This window comes from Leopardus geoffroyi, chromosome B4, assembly GCF_018350155.1.
Source record: "Leopardus geoffroyi isolate Oge1 chromosome B4, O.geoffroyi_Oge1_pat1.0, whole genome shotgun sequence".
Lineage (NCBI taxonomy): Eukaryota > Metazoa > Chordata > Mammalia > Carnivora > Felidae > Leopardus > Leopardus geoffroyi.
The window spans coordinates 135,246,918-135,262,474 of record NC_059341.1 but is presented as its reverse complement, the minus strand read 5'-3'; the positions used below and the strand labels follow the sequence as shown (position 1 = coordinate 135,262,474).

General features: G+C 43.3%; 1 protein-coding gene and 1 long non-coding RNA gene across 2 annotated transcripts; one reads left to right on the top strand and one right to left on the bottom strand.

Moving 5' to 3' along the window:
* Positions 1-126: 126 nt before the first annotated feature.
* Positions 127-8,740, top strand: PHF5A (PHD finger protein 5A). Its single transcript, XM_045464678.1, has 4 exons — positions 127-257; positions 656-679; positions 1,181-1,347; positions 8,087-8,740. The coding sequence occupies exons 1-4, from the start codon at positions 206-208 to the stop codon at positions 8,174-8,176; spliced, it is 333 nt and encodes a 110-aa protein (XP_045320634.1). The 5' UTR covers positions 127-205; the 3' UTR covers positions 8,177-8,740.
* On the bottom strand, positions 1,433-15,160 carry LOC123590978. The gene is made up of 5 exons (XR_006709062.1): positions 14,690-15,160; positions 13,363-13,470; positions 5,567-5,668; positions 3,122-3,283; positions 1,433-1,536 (listed from the first exon to the last, which is right to left on the bottom strand). It is a non-coding gene; the product is annotated as an uncharacterized LOC123590978 (long non-coding RNA).
* Between the last annotated feature and the right edge of the window lie 397 nt (positions 15,161-15,557).

Genomic DNA, 15,557 nt, shown 5'->3' with positions numbered 1-15,557 from the left:
AAAACACTTTTACGTCCCTGCCAGGACCTGGCTCGCCAACTACGACGGAGACTCCTGTTTAACTGAAGGGTTTTGATCGCGCGAGAGCGGGCGGAACTTGGTGAAGCCTGGAGGACCAATCACAGCAACCGGGAGGCTGGAAAATGGAGGTTAAAGGGCGGACGGAAGTTCCTTAAACTTCCGGTGGCCGGCTGGTGTCGGAGTTATGGCCAAACATCATCCGGATTTGATCTTTTGCCGCAAGCAGGCTGGTGTTGGTGAGGCGGCTTCTGGCCCCCGGGTGTCTGGGTGGGGATAGTATTAAGAGCCCAGGGGTCGGAGGTTCCCATCTCATCCTTAGGGTTTTGCCTCGGAGGCGCCACGTTTCCCGCCTCACGGTCGGTAGCGTGAGAGCGCGCCGATTTGCCGCCTCTTCAAAAGAGGGCGGGCGCGCGCGTGCTGGGAGCCAGAGGCGGACGGCCGAGGTGAGGTCAGGAGAAACTCAGATTGCCTAGGTCCTGGGAGCGGCCTCAGGAGGATGTGGGTTTGCTTCGGATGGAAGCTTATGAGAGTAAGATGGTTAAGATCCCTCGGGGCTCACTGCAGCCCTTGCTCGAAGATGTCTTTCCCCTCTTCGTCCAAGCCAATTCTAACTGTACCATCTTTGCCTTTGCAGCTATCGGAAGACTGTGTGAGAAATGTGAGTGGAACACGCCCTCCTAAACACCCCACTCCTCCCCCCTCACAGTTTGTGTAGAGCCAGCCAGTGGGCATTTCCAGCAGTGCCACAAAGAGGACTTTGAGTAGATGTGCCTGGAAGTATGTGAACACTGAAAGCTAGGCTGCAACCGAGGGCCCTCTCCACCTCACCACTCTAATTCGCACGTTTTAAACAGGGTTAGGTCTTGAGAAAAATCTTTTGATTTTGGACAGGAGATAGCCCGACCCCGTCCCAACACACACATGGTTCTTTACCAGGAGTCATATAGACTTATCGTCTACTAAGTGATGTTCTAAGTTCGTTATATATTGGTTGGTGAATTTCTGTGTTGAGGGGATTGAGGTGGACACTGAGTTGTGAGTTGGCCAAAATAGAGGGTCCTAAAGTCACTCTCAGGTGGATACTAGTGTATATCCCCACAGCAGGAGGAGGGCAGTAGACCTGAGGAGGTGAGCATAATTCCATTCTCTCTTCTCACAGGTGATGGCAAGTGTGTGATCTGTGACTCCTACGTGCGTCCCTGCACTCTGGTGCGCATATGTGATGAGTGTAATTATGGCTCTTACCAAGGGCGCTGTGTGATCTGTGGAGGCCCTGGAGTTTCTGATGCCTATTACTGTAAGGAGTGCACCATCCAAGAGAAGGATGTGAGTGTATACCAAGATTTTCATCTGATCTTTGCTGCTTTTATTTAGTAACTCTTTGACAACGATGGCAAACACCTGTGGTCTGTTGAGATTACTATGTTGAGCTGGTCACGTAGGTTATAATTTCATTAAGTTCTGGGAGCTGAGCTAGGTGTAGTCCAATAAAAGGCAGTTATTTTGCATCAAGGGCTAAAATGCAAAAGAAGCAAGTCTTTGTCAACGTCAGCAATTTGGAGAGCCCTCTCTCTATTCCTTTGATGTCTCTCTCTGATTATTCTTATTCAGAAACAACATCCTGCGCTTTGTGAGTCCTGGCACAGTACATAGTGTGTAATATACTCAGTAATTCTCTTTACTGTCATTAAAAATTGTTAGAGTGGATGTGGTGACAGTTGAATTTGGGACAACTCGTGTTGATTTCCACTTTAACTGGCTAAAGAATGCCTTTGGTTTGATATTACAGAATTGTCATTCAGTCTTGTGACATGTTTGCCCCTTGACATTGTGTGGTGGCAGTGGACATTCAATTTCTTTAGCCAAATGCTAGGATAGAGGGCTTGTAGATCTATACTAAAGGCAAGTTTTACTCTTTTTGTTTAGGTTGGAGGCAGAAGGCTTCTTAGGGGGATGGGAGACTGTGCATTAGCTTGTTTTCTTCTTCTTACGGCACAGTGAAAAAGTGTGATAATAGTACCATTAAGCTAATAGAAGGTAGCTGGATACCTAATTTAGGGTAAAGCAAAAGATAACATGATTCTTAATGTTCACACGTGCAAAGAATAGGTAGTTATAGATGTCATTCATTTTTTTTTTTGAGAGACAGAGACAGAGCAGGGGAGGGGCAGAGGGAGGGAGAGAAAATCTTAAGCAGGCTTCACACCTAGCTCAGAGCCAAACAGAACTCCATCTCAAGACCATGAGATCATGACCTGAGCTGAAATCGAAAGTCGAACACTTAACTGATAGAGCCACCCAAGCTCCCCTGTCATTCTTTATTCTTCACAACAACTTTGTTAAGTAGGGATTGTTATTATCCCCATTTTACAGTCTCTAACTCGGACAATAAGTGACAAACACAGCCTATCTGACTAAACCCAGTGATGTCCCCATTATACCTTGTCGTCCTTTTGTAAGTCCTTCTGGTAGGATGTGCCTATTTTGAGTAGAAACCTCCAGCCTCCCCGGCAGTCTACATATTTGGATCCTGTCTACTCCCAGGAAGTGGAACATACCTGGCCAGATAAGACTGTTCCTTATATCATCATGTCTTCTGATTTTTTAGGGAGATGAGAAAGGTCATAGATAAAATACCAAAAATATAATTTCAGTTGGTGTCCTGTCCTAAACTGATTTGCATTTACCTTTGACTCTCAAAGCATATCCTTATCGATCTGATGCACCAGCTAGGTTGCACTGCTTTAAAGAAAGGACCTTGGTTTAGGTATTTATCGATCTTTTACCTGAGTTCTTGGTACAGTGCTTGATATATATTATAAGCATCGTCCATGTTTTTGGTGCTTCCCCTGTAAGTCATTCATAGGAGTGCTCCGTGTCTGTATATAGTAGGTGTTTGGTAATTATTTGTAATTTATAAACAGTAAAACCATGGAAAGGCAACAGCAGTGAAGAGACAGTATGAACAGCTCTTAAACTAGCTACAGAGTCCTTAAGGACAACATTTTCCTGAACTTTTGCATTGTTGTAGCTAGAGTTCTTGTCTGGAATAAGCTTGTGACCAGAGTGCCTAATAAATGTTAATTACTGTCTGACTTACCTGCAATGTGGTATGTTAACTGATCGATACCTTTGGATCTTCATGCTTCATTCTGTTCCTGAGAATTATTGTAGACATCACTTCGCCTACTTCATACTGTACAGGAATGTTCTGAGGATGCTTGAGATAGCGCTTAGCTTACGTATACTCGGCAGTAGTTTCCTAGGAACACAAAGCAGTCCAGTGACATGATCCAGCCTCTCAGCCTTTCAGATCATTGTGTAGATAAGTGCCTAAGACTTTTTCCTATGCAGAAATCCTTCTGTAACCAAAGCAACCCCAGTTATTGTACTCCTCTTCCTGCTGTTTTCATAATTTATAAGCGAATTAGACCAGTAAACTAGACAGGTTCTTCTCACTTAGTTTTTCAGCTTCAAGAATAGGCAGGAGTTAGGGAGAATATCTGTGGGTACTGCTGCCAGGGGACTAATTTGTAGCTTCTTATAATACAGCATCATGCTGATCTGATCCCTGCTTAACCCTCAATTTCTTTGCTCCTTTTGCTTAACCATTTTCTTCAGCTTTCCCAACCAGAAGATAAGAATAGCTGCTAACATTCGTAGAGCTCCTCCTTTGTGCCCCAAACTATGCTAAACATTCTTTTCCAAAAGTTCTTCGTGATAAAAACAAGAAAAAGTAAGGCTTCCAGATGTTAAGCAACTTGGCCCAAGGTCACATGGCTAATCAATGGCAGACGTAGGACTAGACCCAGGTTATCTGACTCCATGTTTCTCATGTTTTTTGTTTCATTATTGCTCCCCTAAAGAGAAAAGTTAAAATTCAAATTATAATTTTTTTCCTAAGAAGAGAAGTAAGATTTTGTTGGCTGAGGATGAACTTTAAATCACAAACCCTGGTAAATATCGAAGATGCTTTCATCCCCTTTGAGAATGGATAGTCAAACTCAAAGCATTCACTCAAACCACCTCACTGCATTACTCTTCTCAGTGTGGTTAAGGATGCCTCTCCCTCTCACTATTTCTACTATGCTCTGCTTACTGAACAGCAGAGCCCATTAGACTGATTAAAAATACTTGATGTTTTTCAAAGTTAATTCATAAATTTACTTCCTTACAACTTCTTAAACATGGGAAAGTTTTGGGTTTTTTGCCTCTGGGAAACCCTAGTAGTGAAAACACCATACTAAGAGACAGAAAGCCCATATTCAAGTCTTTGCTACAAATGTGGATGACTTTGTGGAATTCTCCAAAAAGGAAGTAATAATCCTTATTACCTCATGGATACATTTATTGAGAGATTGAAGGTCTTTCCGAAGGAAAACATGACGCTGTCGTTAAGGTCCCAAACCAATGTACAGTCTGCTTTTTACATGGTATTGACTAAACAATTGTCAAAAGAATGAACAGCATTTGGGGTGCCTGGCCAGCTCAGTTGGTAAAGCATGCAGACTCTTGATCTTGGAGTCCTGAGTTTGGGCTCCACGTTGGGCAGTAGAGTTTACTTAAACAAAAACAAAAAAACAGGCACCTGCCTGGCTCAGTCAATAGAACATGCGACTCTTGATCTTAGGGTTGTAAGTATGAGCCCCACATTGGGTGTAGAGATTACTTAAAAATAAAATCTAAAAATGGGGCACTTGGGTGGCTTGGTTGAGCATCCAGCTCTTGGTTTCAGTTCAGGTCATGATCCTGGGGTCTGTGCTGAGCATGGAGCCTGCTTGGGATTCTCTCTCTCTCCCTCTTTGACCCTCGCCCCATTAAGTTTTTATTTTTATTTTTTTTTTATGTTTTTATTTTTATTTTTTTAATTTATTTTTGAGACAGAGCATGAGCAGGGGAGGGGCATAGAGAGAGAGAGGGAGACACAGAATCTAAAGGCTCCAGGCTCTAAACTGTCAGCACAGAGCCTGACACGGGGCCTGAACTCACAGACGGTGAGATTATGACCTGAGCTGAAGTCGGACACCCAACCGACTGAGCCACCCAGGCGCCCCAAGATTTTTAATGAAATTTTAGAAATTAAATGGCCATAAGATGTATTTACAATTCAAGCTACAGCTGCCTAAAATTAAAAGTTCCCTATGCTAGGAATGGGGAAATCTGCCAATCCTCTGGAAGGGCTGAAAAAGGGTGAAATTTTTAGTATTTAGACATGCGGTTGCTAAAAGAGCTACTGGCAGACTTTTGCAGGTATTTTTAAAATACCTTCTAGCTCAGCTCACAAATACTTGTAGGAGCACCTGGGTGGCTCAGTCAGGTAAGCATCCAACTTTGGCTCAGGTCATGATCTCACTGTTCATGAGTTCAAGCCCCACATCAAACCTGCTACTGTCAGCCTGTCAGCACAGAGCCCACTTCAGATCCTCTGTCCCCCTCTCTCTGCTCCTCCCCTGCTTGCGCTCTTCCAAAAATAAATAAATATTTTATATACACACACACACACATACACAAAACAAATGCTGTTTCAACCTCTAAGGTTTCTTACCAGTCCTTCCATCTTCCTCTTCATGCTGTTCATTCACAGCATACTCAGCAAAAGCCAGCCAGTTACAGAGAACACATCCTCATCTCGCACAACATTTAGACCCTTGGGAGATGTATAGAAAATAAAAGGCAGGAGTGCTTAGGCAACAAAACAGGAAACCTGTGGATCTGTGAAGAGAAGTCCATAAAAATCAAAGATCTCTTAATCTAGTACATTGGTTTTCCAACTTTTATTATTAAAATTTTTTTTAAGGTTTTGTTTTGAGAGAGAGACAGCGTGAACAAGGGAGGGGCAGAGAGTGAGGAAGAGAGAGAGAATCCTAAGCAGGCTCGGCACTGTCAGCACAGAGCCCAATGCGGGGCTCGAACCTACATATCCTAAGATTATGACCTGAGCTGAAGTAGGACGCTCAACCAGCTGAGCCACCCACGCGCCCCTCCAACTGTTTTTTAATACATAGAGTCCTATCTTCTAAAAGTATCTTACACAGGGGTGCCTAGCTGGCTCAGTCGGTAGAGCATACAACTCTTGATAGCAGGGTTGTAAGTTTGAGCCCCACATTGGATATAAAGATTACTTAAAAATAAAAAAAAATCTTTTTAAGTATCCTACACAGAAACCTAGAGAGAGAGAGAGAGAGAGTGTGTGTGTGTGTGTGTGTGTGTGTGTGTGTGTGTGTGTGTGGTTGAACCATAGTGAAATTGTTGATAGTTGTTTTTGGCAGTTTCTTAGGATTTATCAAGGGCTGATTATATACTTAGTAACTTACCAAAACTCAGGTAGCCTGGCTCCAGAGCCTACTATCTTGACCTAAACTATGAGTGAGAATGGAGCTACCCAGTTTGGAGGATGGATTCTTATATCACCTCTCAGGACTCTCTGGGGCTCTCTGTAGTTTGTAAACATTGACCTGCTCTGGCCCACTTATTTTACAGTTGGGGAATACAACTCCAAAGAGAAGTGACTTGCCCACAGTCATGCAAATCATTTAGGCACAGTAAGCCTAACCAGGCTGTCGTCATAGCATCTCTAAAGATAGCTTAGAGCACTGTCCTATGTAATACCAGACCTTCAGCCGTGAGGGGCAGCTGTTCCTTCATTTGTACCAGGACTTTGAATACGGATTACATAGCTTAAGTTCACCTAGGGAACTGTTGGTGGGGCTGAGCCCCCTCCCAGGCTCCCTTAGCACACAAGCTACTCAGATGATAGTTTTGTTGTTGTTGTTTAATTTTTTGTTAATGTTTATTTTGAGAGAGAGACAGAGCATGAGCAGGGAAGGGGCAGAGAGAGAGAGAGAGGGAAACTTCAACCTGAGCCGAAGTCAGAGGCTTAACCGACTGAGCCACCCAGGCACCCCCCAGATGGTAGTTCCTATGTAGTTTTTAGAAAGTAATCAGATGTTAGTGTTGCCTTTGCATGTTTAGAGTTTGTTTTTTTTTTTAATGTTTATTTATTTTGAGAGGACAGAGGGGCAGAAAGAGAATCCCAAGCAGGCTCTTAGCCGTCAGCACGGAACCCAGTGCAGAGCTCAGTCCCATGAACCACAAGATCATGACCTGAGCTGAGATCAAGAGTCAGATGCTTTAACTGAGCTACCCAGGCGCCCGTAGAGGTTTTTGTACAATATTATATCGATCCCCCAAAAGAGAAGTCAACTAAATTAGAAATGAGATGTCTAAGGACTTGATTAATTCATTCATTCTAAAGCCCCTCGTCACAGGGAGCAACCTCCTTTAACGTAGGGGTTTAATAAAATCAGACCTGTGAAGGTTTTCTCTAATAACGCCTCCCCCAGTTTTCTTACCCATCATCCCAGATCAACTGATGGAGTCCTCATTTCTGCAGAACACAGCTTCCCAGAGGCTTCACTGAAACCACTCAAGCTCACAAAATGGCCAGGGGAACATGTCATTACAAATCAGATTATAGACCTTCAACAGCCATCTCTAGCACAGGAACACTCTTCCCCCAAGACCATGTGTCAAATTCAGTGAATTCATAAGGACACATCAAGCCCAGTTTTCTCCTACTGTATTTAACATGTAAAGTACTATTTCCTAAAGCCTTCAGGTTTTTTTTTTCCTTGGTGGTATTCTTCCCTTTCTTGAGCTAGGGGAGGAGAGCTAGAGAGCTTGATCTGTAGATGATTAATACTGTGTCTTCTCACTTGAAGAAAACCCTTTGGATATCTTAAGAGTTAAATTCTACCTCAGCTGTATCAGATTAGCAACAGAAGTGGGCTGAGAATCCAACATTCTTTTTTTTAATGTTTATTTTTGAGAGAGGGAGATACAGAATCCAAAGCAGGCTCCACGCTCCCTGAGAGTCCAATATTGTAAGTGCAGGCCACCCTAGGTAGAGAGTGGACAGGCCCTGGGCACATTCTAGATGCTTAATAAATTCTTGATGATAGATTGAATAGGATAACTGAACAGGTAGGTAAATGGCTAAACCTATGGATCAAAAGTTCAGTTCAGACTCAAAGACTTTTAACAACTTCTCTATTCTGTTTTCCAGAGAGATGGCTGCCCAAAGATTGTCAATTTGGGGAGCTCTAAGACAGATCTCTTCTATGAACGCAAAAAATACGGCTTCAAGAAGAGGTGATCGGTGGGTGGCCTTTTCCTCCCACCAAGCTGCTGCAGCTGCCAGAAAAGACACCTACTACCACCAGCAGAGAGTGAGCGGAGCACAGAGCACCACCCGAGTGCCTGTTAGTACACTGGTACCTCTCCACCTCTCCTCTTACCCAGACACGTGGGAACAGGAAAGAAATCTTCACAGAGCACTCTGGCAGACGATAGCAGAGAAAAATTGATAGATTGGTCCGTGATTTTTCTTGAACTCGAGAAACAAGCCTCTGGTTTCCAAATTGATATCTTGTCTCTACACCAAGAGCTTCTGAAACAGGAATCGCATCATTTCAGTCTTTTGTTTGAGGAATTGCCCACGAAGCTAGCGCAGTGAGGAGCCTGTTCTGGGCAGCAGCTCTCATGGCAGCTGCCGTTGATGAGGCATCTGCAGTGTGGTGGGGAGCTCTCACCACAATCAGTGTGGGCATTTAATCTTGTAACGCTTAGCAGGTGGTGCCTGTTCATGTTATTCTTCTAAGAACTTGGAAACCCTTTCTGTTGCTGTTGTATTAATAAAACAGGTGTTTCTTTTCTGGTATTCAGTCACAGTCCCAATTTGACTCTAGGAATTTATTTTAGTCACCTAGGAATTTGTAGTTCAGGGTAGATGCATGGGGATTCATCAAGCACCTTGTTCTCTTATTACTACCAGAAGGAATTCTAAACCATTGACTCCTTTCATTATAGGCAAATCAAAGTTGTTTTTAGAAACTTACTTTTCTTCCTGTTTAACTTGAACTGAAGAAATGGCTTCCAGCAAAATGTGTTCAAGTTGATAAGTTCAGAGAACTGAACAGGGTTGATTTATTTCATAAAGTGCACATATACTCACATCAAGGATATGTTTCCTTTTTTTTTTTTTTTTTTTTTTAAGTAAATAAACAGAATAAGGGGGAATTCAGACGCATCCTTCACCCTAACAAGACTAGAGGTGTTTCTGCCTGCTAGAGGTGATCAGCAGGTTATCCTAAAGAGGCGCAGTCACTGGGGCACCTGGATGGCTCAGTCAGTTAAGCATTTGACTTCAGCTCTCATCTTGATTTCATTGGTTTGTGAGTTCAAGCCCTGTGTCTGGCTCTCTGCTGTCAGCACAGAGCCTACTTCCAATCCTCTGCCTCTCCCGTCTCCTCACACTCAAAAACTTTAAAAAAAAATGAAGGTACAATCATAACTTGAGACTTCCAGTCAAGTGGTCTTTGATGCCATGGATTTGAATTTTTAATGTTTTCTTCATTTCTGAGAGAGCATGAGCAGGGGAGGGGCAGAGAAAGAGGGAAATACACAATCTGAGGCAGGCTCCAGGCTCAGCTGTCAGTACAGAGCCCAACATGGGCCTCAAACTCACTAGCCATGAGATAACGACCTGAACCAAAGTCAGATGCTTAACCAACTGAGCCACCCAGGCACCCCTGACACCATGGATTTGAAACTGGTTTTGAATCCTTTTAGGAATGCAGGGTCTTCGCCCAAGGTTACACTGAAATTTAGTGGCAAAGACAAGGAAAGATATGATCGTCTTCTGATTACTTGTCAGAGCTTTGATTTAGATCAACAAAACTTGATTAATTGTGATCTATCAAGGGTCAAAAATTGAATTAAAATATAATCTCTACCTTCAGAGAATTTAATAAGGGAAGCTGCCAGAAGCAGTTTAGAATAACCCAGAGAGGGTGCACAAAGGAAGGGTCCTTGGCCTAGGTTGGGGGCACCTCAGGGGTAATAATCTTGAAGGGTTTCCCCATCTCCTCCTGCCACTCTGTTCACACTCCAGCCCCTGGGCCTCCTTTCAGTTCCTCTGCTGGTTTCCTTCCTGCCTCTGCTTTTTACCTATTAAGCTTCCTAATGCTCAGTCCCCCTTTTGCTCAGCTGTTACACATCCTTCAGACCTTAGATAATATTTCTTCAAAAGATGCCTCCCGACCCCCAATCTAAATCAGTTCCTCTTGTCAATATGCCCACATAGCACCCTATTATTATGATTACAGTGTCTAGTAATTATTGACAGTCCTCCTTTAGGCTGGTTCCCTGATGGCAGTAACCAAGTCTGTCTGGCTCAGCAGGTAGCAGGTACTCAGTATTAAATGAATAATTAAAGTTAAACCAGATGATAAACTGGGCTTTGAAGGATATGTTGGAACTTAACAGGCAAAGGGGGTGGGGTCCGTGGATATGTACCTCTGTATTGGCGAAACAATCTGAATGGGCAGTGTGTTTGGGGAGCTCTCTGAGCAGTTCTAAAGCATAGTTGGGGGGGATTACGGTGTGTCAACATTGTAGAGACTAGATCATTTTCAGATTATAATTAGAATGGGTATTGATTCTATAGTCCCTTTAGTTTTAATGTGTAATAGAAGTTAAAAATATTTTGGATAAAAACAAACCAACCTTTTAAACTTGCTTATTAACCACTCTGGTCCACGTAACATCTTGCATCTACAAATGTATCAAAAGCTACTTAATTTGAGCAAAACACCACTTGAACTGTGCTCCTTCAGCCTCAGCAAGTGTGCCTCTGAGAGGCATGGCAAGCAAGTTTACAATTAACACCCAAAGGATTTCAAGGGCATACCCCCTCCATGCTCCACTGCTGAATGGAGCAAGTTCAACCTTAGCCCAGTGAATTCTGCTGAACTCTGTTCCTCTGTCACCTAGTTCCATAATCCCATGCTTGGTTTGTTTCCTTTCAGAGGCCAAGAGAACAATACAATTAATGAGTTAAGAACACCAGAGATGAAGTAAATGGCCCTGGAGCTGGAATCCTTAAATTACTGTCTATTTTGGACTTAATTAAGTCCTTTTCAATTAAAAAAAGTTCTTAGTTTATTTATTTATTTTGCAAAAGAGAGAGTCAGAGGCAGAGAATCCCAAACAGGCTCCGTGCTGTCGGCATGGAGCCCCATGCAGGGCTCGATCCTATGAACCGCAAAATCATGACCTGAGCCGAAATCCAGTTGTCAGACGCTTAACTGAACCACCGAGGCGCCCCTAAATCCTTTTCAGTTTTAAAAATTAGGATAATAGCTAGCACCAAATTCTCTGTTGGGAAAACATCACTTACAAACTGAATTTTAACCTCTAACGACATAGAGTTCTGGGGCGAGAACTAGAAAATGATGTCAGCCAACTGTGTATGTCCACAAAGAATCAAAATGGTCTTAAAAATTAAGTGTTTCTCTCCATCGTTAAATAAGTACTAACTAAAAAATAGATCAATAAATAAGCATTGCCTACATAGGTCTGGTTGAAATAATAGAACTCATCATGGTCAGCCTGAGAAAGTGGTGCCCTTTCCTGGATTTATGAGCATTACTATTATCTATTCAGTATTTGATATTCATTCCAGGCTCTAGAAAGGATGGGTGTCTTCCAGTTTCTCAAGTACACTGTACACACATGGTAATTTAATCACCTTTAAACATTGCACTTATTACATGTGCTCTTACTTAAAAAAAAAAAAAAGTGTAATTAGAAATAGGTGGGCTTTATAATTAGACCTGTATTTGAATTGTGCTCTGCTCTTGACTTCTGGTGAGTCATTTAACCTCTATTTGCTTCTTTTTTCTTATCTGTTAAATAAGGACAATAATGCCTGCCTCTTCAGGTTGTAAGGATGAAATTTGACCTTGTAAGTTCCTTACACTTACCGGGAAGTCTTTATATAAATGGTAGGTCTTTTACAGTGGGATCCTACTTTTTCATCGATAAACATTTAAGTCTTGGCATGGAAGGGCCTCAAAATGGTTCCCTCTTCCCTACCCCCAAGATTTTCCTCTATTTGCTTCTCTCTGTGCACTTCATCAGGCAGTTAAAGGAACATTCCTTGCACATATCCTGTCTTCTTGACTCTATTTCCTTGTTCAAAATACCTTTCCACGTTCACATTAGCCATCCAACTGGGTACCTCTTCCTTCTAAGTTCCTGGCATCTCATGAATGCTTCTAGATACACCATACCCCACAACAATCTCTCCCACTTGGACTATTCATGCCTACTATATACATAGAAAAGTTTCACGAAGCGTTTACTGTGTAAACACGCTCCAATATTTTCATTTTATTCTATTCTATTCTAAAACTTCTGCCTGAAACCCACTAAACCAAGTGATTGCATGACCGTACTAATGGATTGTGAATCCCAATCCAGAAGTTCACAACAATGAACTAGGTAAAATCCTTGAACTCCTTTTGCCTCTCCCTCCACTGCAGGGCAATCACTCAATTATTTATTACATTAAACTGAAAAATGGGTCACAAATTCAAGAGTCTGAGTAAGCAATATAATTGATTGAAAAAAGAGGGGTGTGAGAAGAATAGCCCAAACAGGGTGATAAATGATTTATGACCCTTGGCCTCAGTGTGGGGAATCTGGGGGGAGACCAGAGAACATAGGACATGTCTAAAGGAGATATCTGCTGTTCAACTCCGGACAATTTCCACCTGGAATGCCCAGATCCTTTTGAATTTAGGACAAATGGCAAATTAAAAAATCTTTGTGCCATCTCCCAATTTTTAAATGTCAACTCATTTTATAATTTTTTTAATGTTTATTTTTGAGAGAGAGAAAGAGGGAAAGAAAGAGCAAACGGGGGAGGGGCAGAGAGGGAGGGAGACACAGAATCTGAAACAGGATCCAAGCTCTGTACCTACGAACCTGGAGATCATGACCTGAGCTGAAGTTAGACCCTTAACTGACTGAGCCACCCAGGCACCCATTAAATGTCAACTCATTTTAAAAAATGTTAATGTGTCAGTATACACCAAGACAATATATCCACCAGATGTGGACCTTGGCCTGCCAATTAGCAGCTTCTAAATTAAGAAGATTAACTTCAGTATGTTAACTATACTGGAAATAAAAAAGAAAGAAAAAGTTTCCAGGGAATCAAACTGAACTGTCTACATTTCAGAAAAACTGTGTCACTCTATTCTGACCTGCAGGTTTTTAGTTGTAGTTTGAAGCTAGGTATAAAGGTGAAAGATTATTTGCCTTGATAGAAATTTTCTTGCCTTAAGAAAAGGATTCCAATTCCCATCTTTTCCCAGCTATTTGGTTGCTCATCAACTCCATCCGGAGTGGCCTGTTACCACCAAGACTAAAATGTTACTTTCTTTGAACTCTGAATTTTTAGTGTCTTAGCAAAGGCCAGGTTTGTTCACTCACGTATTGGTGGTGAATAAATAGCAAATCATTTTGTCCTGCATCCAATCACTTCTCCAAAGTCAGTTTTGTTGTGGTTGTCTTTGTTCCTGCCCAGCTGGAGCAGTGGATCTGAAAATTCAAATTGAGGAAATATTTTCTTAGGTAACATAAAAGTAACTACAAAATTTCTCACCCTAGCATGTGTGTACGAGAGAGTGACTCACCCCTGAGAGTTAATTGGGGTTAATTATTAACCAGCCTGACTTGCCAAGGCAACAAAACATCTGGTATAACTTGCTTACTCTCAGACAGGGGGGTTGCATCTGAAGCTCACCATTTTGAAACCGTGGTGTGTACCTTGCAACGTATGATTATTCAAAATGGGAGGGGACTGCGGAATGCTTGAGTAGGAATTAAGCTCACAATTAAGCCCTGGCAAGATGAAATCACACGTTGAGGAGAGAAAAAGTCCTACTCTCCTCCAACTCACACGACAAATGGAGCCATCAGCAGTAAAGAATGGTGATTACCTTTTGCTCCTCTATTTTATTTCTTCCTATTTATATGCCAACCCTTTTTACCCAGGGCTCTCAATTGCCAAGGAGGCTGGATTTCTCAGTTTTGTTCAGTTAAATTGCTCAGGCCTGGTGTGTTTCCAGCACTGCAGGGGAGATTAGAATAAAAGCTGGAACACGCAGAAATGTAACGCCTTCTGTCCAGGGATTCACTGTGCCCTTCCTCAGCCTGCACTGAAATGTTAGGAGACGTCTACCTTTAATCTGCTAATATGGACTCCATCTCTCCTTTCTGAGATTCCCTAGAACAGTTCATTTCAGCTCACCCTAACCTTTTTTTCTCTTCATTCTGTATAGTAGGGTTTCTTGTTGGGGAATGCACATCTGTGAACAGGATATGTCGGATGCAATTTGGCCTGAACAGTTACCTTTAATGTTTATTTATTTTTGAGAGAGAGAGAGAGAGAGAGACAGAGCGTGAGCAGGAGAGGGACAGAAAGAAGAGACACAGAATCCGAAGCAGGCTGCAGGCTCTGAACTGTCAGCACAGAGACCAACGCAGGGAGGGCTCCAACTCACAAATGTGAGATCATGACCTGAGCCAAAGTCAGAGGCTTAACTCACTGAGCCACCTAGGTCCCCCCTGAACAGTTACCTCTAAATTAAGTATACCAACTATTTGAGCCAAGCTTTATACACTGTATCATATTTAATCTCCACACGATCCCCATTTTAAGAACAAGAAAGCAGGTTTGATGATGTAAAGAGACTTGCTGCCATTAAATCAAGTTTAACATGGTTGCTGGACAGACAGAACTGGGATTCAAACCCACCTATTTCCAAGGTTGCCTCTAATGAATAACTTCAAATACCAGCATCCTTTGCAATGCCTCACTGCGCAAACGCACACTGTCCCCTTGGGCCGAGCGCCTCGGTTCTTGGCCCGCATTCTTAATCCTAGCTGTTGGAAAGGAAACCCAATCAGATACCGCCTCTCCCTGCCCCCCGACCAATCGGAAGGCTGTTGCTAACACACCCGTTATATTTTTAGCTCTTCAGTGCTCTGGCACCCTGTGGGTCCGCCGGGTCTCTCTGCTCGCGTGGAACACGCTAGGGGAGAGCGAGGGAGGAGTGGGAAGAGATGGGGAGGGAGGGAGGTGGAGAGGGAGGAAAAAGAAGGGGAGGAGTGGAGTAGGGCAAAACGGAGGGGGGGCGTATATGTGACGCTCTGCCAGTCGCTGACGCACGAGGCAAGTAGTCCCTGGAGGTGCCCCAGGGGCTGAAGCGCTTGGGGGGGGGGGGGGGATGGGCGATTTCGGGCTCAGGCTCCCTCCCGCCTCCCTGTCCCCTTGGAGTTTGCCCTCCAGTCCGGCGTTTTCCTGCTGCAGTCAAGGAAAGCGCTTTTAACCCCCCCACGCTACCTTGGTCTCTGCCCTTGCCAAAAAAAGTGATCAAGGAACAAACAAATGCAAACTGTTCGTAGCTGGAAACTTTTGGATTCCGCCACCCCACGTGGGTTCGGTGACTGCCGTTGGGCTGGAACCGTCTCGAATGAGAATAAAGGTTGGGGGAGGGGAGAAAATTGGGGAATGGGCGATTGGGGAGACGACAACGCGCAAGCTTCCAGAGGCCCCAGATCTCGCCACCTGGCAGTCCAGTCCGCCTGTGACCTCACCTGGGCACAGCCTCCCTACCCCCAAC